The 12,892-nt window shown below is 45.7% G+C and overlaps 1 protein-coding gene across 3 annotated transcripts in view; it reads left to right on the forward strand.

The window, feature by feature from the left end:
- LOC148014791 (vacuolar protein sorting-associated protein 26B-like) overlaps window positions 1-12,892 on the forward strand; it is a 136,331-nt gene that overhangs the window by 17,339 nt on the left and 106,100 nt on the right. For 2 of the 3 annotated variants that reach the window (XR_015688484.1, XM_087666120.1), the window contains exons 4-5: window positions 16-90; window positions 260-332. Coding sequence is in view for 2 of the 3 variants with exons in the window: in XM_087666120.1 (XP_087522246.1) it covers window positions 16-90; window positions 260-332 (148 nt within the window). In the remaining variant the exon portion in view is untranslated. The remainder of the gene's footprint in view (window positions 1-15; window positions 91-259; window positions 333-12,892) is intronic. The other variant, XM_087666121.1, reaches the window with a different exon arrangement.

The raw sequence follows: 12,892 nt of genomic DNA on the forward strand, positions 1-12,892 counted from the left end.
TCTCTTTGTTGCTAGGCCTCCATTCGTAAAGAAAATGGTCTCTCCTCAACATTTCCTGTCTTTCACAGTAGAGAGACAGTAGCAGGGGAGGTAAATTCTTGCTTTATAACATGGCAATAAGTAAGATCATGTACTTTATAGCACAAAATCTATGAATACACCCATGCTTATTATGGCATTCATAGTTGTCTCAAAATATTTTACTTTGTTACTAATTGAATGACACTTACGTACGTGTGATTTATCATGTAATCCCCAGGTGTGGATAGATCCATTGCCAGGCAAGAGAGTGGAGCACTTGGGTGTGAAAGTTGAACTTCTTGGGCAAATAGGTATTTTACAGCTGAATTTCAAGAAGTTAGCTGTTGTCAGAAGTTTATGTTTGTTGATTATCTTAACTTAGCTTAGTTGTGAAGAGGTTTTCATTTTACACCCTGACTGTGAGGGCTGTTGTAAGTGACTGGAACAATGCTTTTTTACTTTAAAAAAGTGTGCATGTGTGGTCTCCATGGAAAGATTGCCATGAGATTCTGTGGTGCAGTTAATTACTCCCTTTCAGGAAATTGTTAGTCATTTGGAATAGAGTTGCTTTGACATTGGGAGTTGCAGAAGCTTATTTACAAATGACATTCTTGGCATGTAGATGTGCAGGTGTCTAATCCCAAACACAATTACCATTCGACATTATGGTCTGACGTAATCCAGACTTGGTTACGACTTACACTCAAGATAATTTTTAAACTGCATTGGCACCTCAGTCAGCAAATGTCTAAGAGGAATTAAGAAAATCAGTGAGTGTACAATGTACATGAGAGTCGACGAGGTGGGGGAAATTACGATGCACAAGGTAAGTTCGTGCTGCAAACAGCAAACTCTGGAATTGCCAGAGGCAAAGAGCTAAGTGCAAAAGTATCAAGCTCAATAGCTGGAGCAAGGTGAGTCATGAGTTTGCAGCCATCCACTGAGCTAAGACTAGCCAATCACCAATTTGACCTGTTTCAGGTCAACCTGGTCCTGCCAGATTGGACCTGACCAGATCATGCCACTGTTCTCCCGACCAAACCTTGTTGTTGGCTGCTGTGCATTATCATGTGGCTGCCTGCTATGTCATCCTTGCTAGTTTGTCTTTACTTCATATGCATGAAGCATATATTCTAGGATTTGGTTAACCCTCTCAATTTGCCGATCACCTTGTGGGTGATCTGCAGTACTCATGCTAAGTTTAGTGGCTAGCCTCCTAAACACAACTCTCCAAAAGTGACTATAAAAATTTCTATCCTGATCTGAAACATTATTTGCCAGTAGGCCATACAATCTGTATAGATTCCCTATGAACAATCTAGACAAATTTGGGGTTTCAAAATCCTAGCCATTTTGGTAAACCCATTCACAATTATTCACATAGATTTGTGCCCACTTTGTGTCCTAGGTAATCCAACATGGAGATACTCTCACATTTTTCTGAAGGAATTTCTAAAAGGGTGGAGAAGTTGTTTCATTTTTAATCTTTGAGCTTTATTGGCCTGGCAGCTATTCCAAATGATCACAGTCCGAGTTCATCCTTATACATTCCATGCCAATAAGAATGCCTCTTGACAAGACTAAAACTTGACTTGTAGGTTTCCAGCACTAGGACCATTATGCCACTCATAGAGTATGTGACGTTGAAGTTCTCAATATTTCAAGACAGATATGCTACCTTTGTATCTTGACTCGTTGTAAATGACAAGCATATGAGAAGGCATAGTATTGGGATCTATACCATTTATTCATGAGCAAAGATGTAGCCACAGCATAGCGCAGATTGTGGGAGCCATGTCACCCCACACCCATCAGTGACTCAGAAACGCGGCACTCGTATGCAAAGGGACTATATGATGTACCACACTAGCCACCGATTCTCCACCCATCAGAGCCCCACCCTGCCACATCCACCTTCTTCACACATAATATGGTGAGGAGAGCGATCGAGCGTCTATAACATGGACAATTGATGGATCACATAGGCATACAGGGTGAGCACTTCATTTATGCAGTGGACATTTTGCTCCTCTCCTTGCTTTTATGTTCAATAGGGCTCTAGTAGAGGGCTTCCTAGATGAGTGAACCATGCATGCCATCCTGGCCATCCACAAGTTTGGAGAATCCCCTAGATCTAGGTAACTATAGAACTATAATGGTGGGCCACACATTGGCAAATATATAGAGCAGTGATAGAGGTAGAGCTCAATGCATATGCAAAGAGACAGAGATTTAGAGCAGTAGGACAACTTGGTTTCCGATGGGGGTTTCCTATACTCGACCACAAGATAGACTATTATAGAGATTGTAGACATTGGGAATCCCATCAGACATGATGTGGGGCATCTATGCTGTCACGGGGACGTGAAATTTTGAGATGCTTTAATCTTGCTAGTAACATTTGATTAAGTTACTAATCAAATGTGCAAGGTTGTTTAGCACATGTGATGCACATGGCAGTTATTTCATGGGAACGGGCCAAAGACCCCGAGGATACAGTGGGTGTTAAAGGCAAAAGTTGTGTGAAGTTATACCAACTGGGTTTTGGTGGTCAGTTAGTGCCAGGTTGGACCCTAAGACAATTGTTTGGCCATTAAGTGCCAGTGGTGACACTGGGGACTAGCATTAATTAATTAATTAATGCTAGTCTAAGGGTCAACAGAGGTTGGGAACCACTCCAAGTTGCAAATGGCCTAGCCAATTTCATTTCAGATGGGCATGTTTAATTTTGGGCAAGGTCAAAAGGGCTGAAATTAAATTGCAGAATTAATTAATTCTAAAAAATTAATTTAATGGCTGAAAATGCATTAGGAAGGCTGCCACTTGGCAAAACTTTCCCATGCAACTAGGGAGAAGGCTGTTGGAGGGTGGTGGAAGTGGAATTGCAGCCGTTTGGAGCTTGGTAGAGGGAGAGGAGGTGATCAGATTTGACTCGGAGAGGCGACGATGAACGATCGCGCACCGCGACAGGACAGGGGGCAGCAGGATTTCTCTTCCGCCTTAAGAGAGGCGGTGGTAGGAGAGGAGGGCTCGCTAGTATAGTTGGTGTTTTACCCCCCTTTTGAAGCTGTTGGTGCCATCAAATTTGCCATCAGAGCTACGATTCAGAAGATACATTTCAGCTGATTTTCTCTCTTTCTACAGCATTCTCTCATCTCCTCCAGTCTATGCTCAAGTATTCTCAGCAATTCTCAGCCATGGGTAGCAGAGTATAGCCAAATTTGGTGGACAGCAGAGAGTTTACTGCTGTAAACCCTTAATTACAGCAGTAATTAGGGTTTAGCAGCCACCTTGGGACCCGTGCCATTATTCAAAGGGATTGTACACTGAAATCAGCATCGGAAATTCGTGGAATTGTGAGGATTTCAAATGCCAGCCCATCTATTGTGAATTTGGGGCAGCATTTGACCAGTTGGGGTTCCATTAGAGCAAGTCCTGGGTGAAAATCAAGGGGCAATTTGCCCGAATGCTTTGCTGATTATTGGAACAGCAAGGGGGCTTTTGAATCAACCAAGGAGATTGTGAAATCTCGGCTTGTAATTTATCCATCAGCAATTGAAATTAAAGAAATACCGAGAGGAGCGCCAGTTTTGGGGCCAATAGGGTGTCCACTGTCCAAGTTTATGAAGGTAAAGTGAGCACTTCAGTTTATGTTCATTTGCTAATTGCTGTAATTAAGTGTTTAATCAGGTTAAACCACCCTATCTGAGAAGGAAGGCTGGTTTCATATGCACTGTATTAGAGGGTGATAGGCTGAGTGGGATGCCCAGGAGGACTTTCAGACATGGTCTCTTGCACCATTGTAGTGAAGTAGGGATGTCCTCTCTCGTCCACACACTTTGGTCTCTATATCGATGAGATAGAAGATCACATTACACGAGGCGTCTGCGATGGGGTGGAGATAGTAGGTATACTTGTCTCCATTATGCTTTATGCTAACAATATTATTCTAGTCTTTGAATCACAGGAGGGTACAATGCGGATTGATGGTTAATCTTTGGAAAACCAAGATCTTGATCTTCCACACATCAGCCCGAGTGAGGAGGAGATCAATCTTCACTCTAGGAGGAGATGTGGAGGTTGTGGACTTGTATGTGTACTTAAGGATCACTTTCACTACATCTGCTGGGAGATTCACCATGACACAGGCAGCCAAAGACCAACTCACACAAGGGTACGCAGCACTAGCTATGATGGAGAGAGTGCTACGGGGCACACTTCTAGGAGCCTTGCATATGGAGATTGCTATTTGACACATTGGTCACACTAGCCATGATGTATGGTGCACCTATTTGGATCCTTGGCTTGGCTACATACCTATGGACATAGATCAAGAGACCATAGATCATTATGCTCTCACAAATGATCGGTAACAAACCATCAGCACCACATGTGATTATTAGAGCTGAGTTTGCTGCACCCCCATGATGATGGAGGCCCTTTTCTAGACCATTAGCTTCATACACAGAGTACATGATATGCATCTGGATAGACCACCTAGAGGGGCCTTCGAGGCCTCTAGGCAACTAGCTTAAGCATGATAGGAGACTTCATGGTATGCACAAGTCGAGCAATGGCTTACACGATATGTGATCGACATGGACCATCTGTCCCCTTGTTAAGTATGATCTTTGACTTCCCCTTCATACACCTCTCCCACACTGAGAGGAACTTGGTCATGCGATAGGATCTTTACCAATCGACATACAACATACTGTTGAGCTAAAAATGCATTAGCTTTACTTAAACAGCCCCAAACTTGCTTAATTAATGAAGAAACCTAGTTTATTTAAAAGAAACCCGATCCTAGAGAGTTTCCGTGTCCCATAAGCACAAACCCACTTGGGAGAGCCCAAACTTTCTATAAATACATATGCTGCCCTCCATTCAGCTGATAATCCTGTTTTTGCAGATTTGAGGTGTTTTAGCTTGCTGCCCACACCCCGTTCGCGGAGGATATCTCAGCCGAAGTTGTCCATTGCTGTCTATATCAGTTGGCGCTTGATTTCCAGCCCTCTTTATGCAGTTTGGAGCTGATCCCAGCTTGGCGACTGCTGTTCCTGTACAGACTTGCTGCTGTACAGCTTGCCACATCATCACAGCCCTGCGTTTGCTTCCTGCAGGCTGTCGCCCAGCTGTCTTGCCTGTTGATTGGCAGTTTTCTCTTTCCTCTAGCAGTCGCCAGCTCCTACAGGTTGTTCTGCCTGCATTTGGCAGTTTTCTCTCTCCTGCAGGCTGTCTTGCCTGTGTTTTTAGTATTTCTCTCTCTTGTAGGCTGTCTTGCCTGCGTTTTTAGTCTCTCTCTCTCCTCACTACCGTCTGCATGAGATTCAGCTTCTCACTGTTTCGTTTGTTGGTGTTCAACATCCGGAGATTGCCTTGCTGCGATTCGGGATTCGTTTAGAGTACAACACACTCTCTAGCTCATTACCCTTGCCCTGATCCTTGAGATACAGGAGTTTGAGGTTTAGTATTCATTCACTGCATAGTGTGTTTGCTGCATGAGCATTGTATATTTAGCAGTTATATCACTTTAGTTATTTTCTGTGTTCATTGTCTCTGAGTTACCCTAACCCTAACTGTGTTCTTTTATTAGTCTGTGCTTTGTCATACGATTGTTGTGTTTCTGTGTCAGAGTATTTCTTTACATGGTATTAGAGCCTGGTACTCTCTGGGAAACCTAGGCCTTTGATCTGAAAGCTCTCCGCATGAAGTAAGAACAACAGTAGGTTTAAATGACTTCGAACACACCAACACCAATTTAGTCTCCAGAACAACGTATGCTAAGAACCGAGCGAGAGTGGGCAGAAGAGCTTGCTCCACAAAGTTTTGACATGGTGGAAGACACTTCTGACAACACGGAAGAAAGGCTATACAAGCTTTCCATTGAAGAATATTGTGTGATCATGGACTTTAGACGAAAGAAGATTGAGGAGCTTGATCGAAGGATTGCCCTTCAGGAGAAGCTACTTAATGAAGGTATGCATGAATTTCTCTCTTCAGATGTTGTGCATAAATCTGATGATATTGTAGGGCTGTTGAGACCTCCCTCAGGGATGGGCCCTCCTATTGGAGAAAGAGATCTGGAGTATGTTCCATTCTTTCATCCTTTTCCGTCCATTTCGGTGCAAGGTACTTTAGATTCGTCTCTTGTTCCTTCGTCTTTTACCTCTTTTGCTTTGCAATATATTGGTAGAAATCATGAGAAAGATAGAGTACAATTAGTTGACTACGGAAAATGTTCTCTTGAGGACCAATTCATGTATGTTAACACACGTCGTGGGGATTATAAGAAAAAGCTAGGTACCTCTTTTTCTACCCTTCCTTCTTTTCAGTTTACTTCTCAAAATTAGAATGAATTTGGTGTTCCTATTTCTACATTGCATGGTGCATCATCATCATCATCATTTCATTTTCAATCATTAAATGGTAAAAATGAACAAAATGCATCTGCACCTTTTACACCACAAATTTAAAACCCACCCGTTCCACCACATTCTTCCGCTGCTTCCCCACTTTCCTTTACACCATTTACATTCCCCTATCAAACACCTCATGTTGCACATCACACCACACTAGGGGGTTATGGAAACATAGGCACTGCCTTTAGGACCTCATCCTTTTCTTTGTTGAGTAGTGTTTCACCTTCTTCTCACACACTTTCGGGATCATTGCAACTTGGGTATCCCCCCTAGTCTCTCCCGAGTGTGGATCAATTGGTACCACAACTTGCTTCTATAGCATTACCTAGTGGATCTCTTGGTCATTCTGTTGTGACCTAGCCAAGCTTTGGACAGGGCTTTTGTGTCCTAGTGCCTCCACCTCTATCGGCATCTTATGGAAACATTCATGTTCCAGTGTCTCCGTACCAATCGGCACTCAGTGGACACTCCCAGCCTATTTCTGCTTACCCACCTTTTCCCCCTTATTCTTCCTGTCAGACACACCCACCACCACCATCTTACCCTCCACCTCCATCTTATCCCGCTTTTCCGACACCTCATGGTTTCAACTCATCTTTTGCCAAGCATGCTTTCAATGATAAGACTTGTTTTAATGGGTCAAACTTTACCACTTGGTCGAACTTGATGAGACGTGTCCTTGACTCCCAGAACCTATGGGATCTGGTGCAGGGGTTGGAACCCCAACCCGATCTTGCACTTGTTCCATACAAGGTTGTCCGCTCATGGAAGGCTAGGAATGCCTCCGCTATTGTCGAGCTAATGCAGGGCTTATTGCGCGAGTTGGCATTTTGACTTAGCGTCAGAGCGATAGGCACACTTGATTGATCGCTATGCGGCTCAGGATAGGACTCGTTGTACAAATCTTGACCATGAGCTCCAACTTTTTAAATCACTGACCGGGATGACTTAAAAGTTAAGTTAACTGAGTATCGGCGACTTCTTGCGGAACTCTCCACTACGGGGACTTCCAAGTCCTCTGATGATCAAGTCACATTGTTTCTGAACAAACTTTCGAAGAAATACTTTAATTTTGTGGAAGGTATAGTTTCAAAACCTACCATGTCTACTTTCTATGAATTTGAGTGTCAGTTGTTGCGTTACACATGGTTGTTCGATCAATTTCATATGAACTCTTCCTCAGAGGGGGCTCTTGTCTAGGGACCTAGAAGATTTGCTCGGTTTGCTCCTCAGGCTTCATTTGCGTCGCTGTTTACAGCCTATTATATAGTGCATTCTGAGCCGGATACATGGCAAGAGGCTCTTCAACACCCTTAATGTGGCGAGAGGCCATGGAGAAGGAGCTAGAGAGTATTGACTGAAATGAGACTTGGACATTGGTGGATTGTCCAAGCCACAAGAAAGTCATTGAGACAGTGGATTTTTAGGACCAAGCTAAAAGTTAATGGAACTTTCGATGAGTACAAAGCTCGCCTTGTCATGCAAGGGTTTCGACAAAAGCATGGTATTGATTATGAAGAGACCTTTGCTCCTACCGCGTGGTTGACATCTTTCCGGTTGCTTCTCGTGCTAGCCGCTCACTACAGTTGGTTGATATCTTAGATGGATGTCAAGAGTGCCTTCCTGAATGGTTATTTGGAGGAGGAAGTCTATGTGGAGTAGCCACCGGGCTTTCCTTCAGGGAACTCCAGGGATAAGGTATTCCACTTGCATAAAGCTCTTTATGGGTTGAAGCAAGCACCGCGATCTTGGTTCCATAGGATGGATGAGTTCTTATGGACTCATGGATACCATTCTACCCCTTATGACCCGAACTGATATGTTTGATCTACTACAGAGGGGGTCAGCTATATCTTGCTATACGTTGATGAATTACTCATCACAGGCTCAGATTCTGCTGCCCTAGTAGACATCAAGGCAAAGCTTAGTGCTACTTTTGAGATGACAGACCTTGGTTTGTTGTCTTATTTTTTGGGGATGGAGGTAGTTCGTTCTGGGGGATGCATTTTTATGTCACAATAGAAGTACGCACTTCAGCTAGTGGAATAGCACACTTCAGATCTTGATCCTATTGTCCACTTGTTAAAGGATACCCTAGGACAGCCCTTTGATGCACATACCTATCGCTCTGTTGTAGGAAAACTTCTTTGGTTTAGGTCAGATTTAGCTTACTCAGTCAGCATACTCAGTTAGTATTTCACAGCATCTAAGATGTCACATTGGATTGCATATCTTCGTGTGTTGCGTTATTTTCGGTGTACTTATTCTTATGGCTTGATATATGGTTCTGGTTTATGTTTGCAGAGGTACACTGATTCTGATTGGGTAGGAGATTCCGACACCCGGTGTTCCCATGGCGGCTACCTCTTTACCTTGGGCACAACTCCCATTTCTTGGTCAAGCCGTAAGCAGGAGACGGTGGCAGCTTCAACGACCGAGGCTGAGTAGTGGGCTCTCTTCGATGGCACCATCAAGGCCATCTACCTGAGGAGTTTATTGGCGGCACTTCATTTCCCATGCGACTCTCCCACCGTTGTCTATTGCGACAACCAGAGTGCCATTGCCCTTGCGAGCAATCCGATCATTACACTACGTACACGGCATGTGGGAGTCCACTTCCATTTTTCCAAAGAGTAGATTGAGCTAGGCACTATCCACCTAGAGTTTGTGCCTACATCTGATAATTTTGCAGATATTTTGACCAAAGCGGTCAACTGGCCAGTTCTTTGGTGCCTGTTACCCCGGATCAGTTTGGATACACTCTCCCCTACTTCTTCAGCTTGACGGGGAGAGGATGCTTCCCTCTTGCTTTCCCTTCCAGTTTAAGAGGGGCGGCTTCTACTCTTGATAGTGATAGTGATGATGCTTACCGTTTTTAGACATTCATTCCTGTATTGTATTATGGACATTTGTAACTTCATCCGCACTGTCAAGATGACCTAATTGTAAAAGGGCGCTTGGACAAGTGAACAATTTCCTTGCAAGGGCACTGTCCAAGTGGTATCTTTGCATTGCATCTTGTGTGGGCATGACATCTTGCATCACCCTCTGTATTACCCTATGCATTGGCATTTTATTCACGTAAACATGCATCTGTGCGCATCTATCCCTTTTCGGTCTTTTGGAGTGGTCGACTTTGGATCCGATTCTGGATCCACCATATTCATGGCATTACCCATGGCAATCTCCAAGGCAGTTTTTCCTTAGCTTGCTTGCTTGCTTTGCTTATCTTGCTTGCTTCACATATTTGCTATACCTACAGCCATTTTTCTTCTTCATCGATACCCAATAATGGTAGGGATAGTGTGCTTGTTTTGTGAAGGTCTTGGGTCTGAGACCATCCTTTATCATTCTCCCGTTTGGGGCATGGATACTCAATAGGTCAAAAACTGATTTGAACCCACACTGAATGCTAAACCTATCAAATTTTCAAAAAAAAAAAAAAAGTCCATAGCTGATTCCATCTACCTTTATAGGGCTTGGTAGGCCACTAGGCAGTCGACGTGCATCCTTTGTTCAATGCCCTGTCCTCTTTGGGGTGATCACTTGGGCTTCCTTGGTAAGATAACCATTGCCTCTGTAGTCTTAGTAGGCCACTGGACAGCCACGTGCACCCTTTGTTCGATGCTCTCGCTACTTTGAGGTGGGACGCCTTGGGTAAAAGATCTTTCTTGTGGTACCGTTGTTGGGCCTGAGAGGGGTTATTGAGCTAAAATTGCATTAGCTTTACTTAAACAGTCCCAAAAATTGCTTAATTAATGAAGAAACCTAGTTTATTTAAAAGAAACGCGATCCTAGAGAGTTTTTGTGTCCCATAAGCACAAACCCACTTGGGAGGGCCCAAACTTTCTATAAATACGTATGCAGTCCTCCATTCAGCCGATAATCCCGTTTTTGCAGATTTCAGATATTTCAGCTTGCTACCCACACCCCGTTCGCGGAGGACATCTCAGCCAAAGCTGTCCATTGTTGTCTACATCGGTTGGCACCTGATTTCGAGCCCTCTTTACGCAGTTTGGAGCTGATCCCAGCTAGGCAACTACTGTTTCTGCACAGACCTGGTGCCGTGTAGCCTACCACGTCATCATAGCCTTGCGTTTGCTTCCTACAGAGTGTCACCCAGCTGTCTTGCCTGTCGACTGGCAGTTTTCTATTTCCTCCAGCAGTCGTCAGCTCCTACAGGCTGTCGCTAGGTTGTTTTGCTTGCATTTGGCGGTTTTCTCCTGCAGGCTGCCCTGACTGTGTTTTTAGTCTCTCTCTCCTGTAGGCTGTTCTGCTTGCGTTTTTGGTATTTCTCTCTCCTCACTGCTGTCTGCATCAAATGTAGCTTCTCACTACTGCGTTTGTTGGTGTTCGACCTTCGGAGGCTACCTTGCTGCGATTCAGGATCCGTTTAGAGTACGACACACTCTCCAACTCATTACCCCTACTTTGATCCTTGAGATACAGGAGTTCGAGGTTTAGTATTCATTCACTACATAGTATGTTTGCTGCATGAGCATTGTATATTCAGTAGTTATATCACTTCAGTTATTTTCAGTACTCATTGTCTCTGAGTTACCCTAACCCTAACTGTGTTCTTTTATCAATCTGTGCTTTGTCGTACGATTGTTATTTGTGTTTCTGTGTCAGAGTATTTCTTTACACATACATGGCTATCACCCAAGCAGCCCCTTCCCTCAAAGACACTATAGAGACCACTTCATGAAGACTACCATGGACGATTTCATTGTGAGACTTGGATACCTAGATGTATATATGCCATATGACACGCAATACACATTGCTCAGCTTAGGGTATCCTTTGACCAACTCGAGATCAAGACCAAGAGAGTAGCTCACATCTATAGAGCTGAGCGGATATGCAGATTATGCCAGGAGTAGGTGAAGAGTGAACACTACATTTGTAGATGTAGAGCCTATAGCACAATTTGAGCTAGATATCCCTCTCTATTTGGAGGAGACACCTTGCTTAGACTAGTTATGGAGTCCCCATACCAGTGCCACTTGGGCTAGTTTCTAGTTGGTGGTGGGGGGGAAGAGGATCGAGTGGCAGTGGGATGGTCGGAGGTACGTGGCGGGTGTGGGGGGAGTTGGTGGTCCTGGAAAGGGGGGGACTATGGACCAGGGTTAGTGGGGGGAGCTTGGGAGGTTGGGGGGGTGGGTGTGGAGACCATGGGATCTCAGGTGAGGTAGTCTGTGGTGCGGGTGGTGGCTGTGGGGGATTGCAGTCTTGCTGGGTGGGGGGGGGGGTTTTGCAGAGTGTTGTGTCGAGGGGGCGTCGCTCGCCCTCCTGCTCCCTGTTGTCGAGTCTGCGTCTGAGGAGCTGGCTGTAGCCCCCCTTGCCGTCTCCCTCTCTGTCATCTTTGGATCTGTGTGAAGCCGTCAGCGTCCACCTGCGGACCTATCGGCGGAGCCACCTTGGCTCCGAAGCGTGTACAGCCTGTTGCCTGATGCCCAAAGTCACGGCAGCGCATACACTGCCCTGGTTGCCCTGTCACAATGACCTGCTGCCTAAAGGAGTGACCTCCTGCCTCAATCTCCAGGAATTTTGGTATACTCTTTGTGTCTTTCACGGCCACTCGTACCTTTGGGACTCCTGTAGTTGTCACTGCATCCGCGAAGGAGGCAGGAAGAACTGTGCCGAAGAGCCGTCCAAAGTCCTGCACTAACTAGCGGTACTCTACTACCAGTCCTGGGAATAGTAAGGTGACTGGGTGTTTGAGAAATCTGTTGTGGAACGCAAATGTCTCCATTGTGAAGCCGCTATACAAGGGAACCATGCAGATGACCCCCTTCGTGGAGGCATAGGGCGAGCTCTCCACTAACTGACGAGCTGTATTCGTAGAGGTGAGTCGAGCCATGAAGATCCCTCGGCCCATGAGGATTGTCTCCACGATCTGCGTAGCGTGGAGTGGAGCCAATCTTGCAGCTGGGCCCTCGATGGGGAGTGTCCTACGACCTGACCAAAGATCACTGTTTCTTTCAACTCCAGCTCTGTGGCCCAGACAACCAAGAGCTGTTCCTTAGAGAGAATGATGCGCAAGGTGTTTGATTGGGGGGCACTCGCAGAATGCGCCGGTGTTTGACTAAAGGTTTCCATTGCTCGCCCCTGCTGGGAACCTGCCAATCACGCTGCTGTGCTACCGGGGGGGGGGGGGGGGAAGGGAGAAATTTCTGTTTTCCAAACAGTGGTGTGACCGCCTGGCTGAGCCTCAAGGCGGGGGGGGGGGGCAGCGGGCAGCTAGGGGAAAAAGGCGGAGTGCGGGCAGGCGGGCGGGGTTAGGCCCAGGGTGGGCGGGTAGGGTTAGGCCTAGGGCGGGTGGGCGGACCGGGGGGGACGCAGGGCAGGTGGCGGATGCAAGGCGAGCAGGCGGCTGTAGGGCAAGGGGGGAGGGTTGGCGAAAGGGGGGGGGGGGGGAGACCGGCGAACGGGAGGGAGGAGGATAG

This window comes from Lygodium microphyllum, chromosome 24 (assembly GCF_053477565.2).
Source record: "Lygodium microphyllum isolate KBCC chromosome 24, Lygodium_microphyllum_v1.1.10, whole genome shotgun sequence".
NCBI lineage: Eukaryota > Viridiplantae > Streptophyta > Polypodiopsida > Schizaeales > Lygodiaceae > Lygodium > Lygodium microphyllum.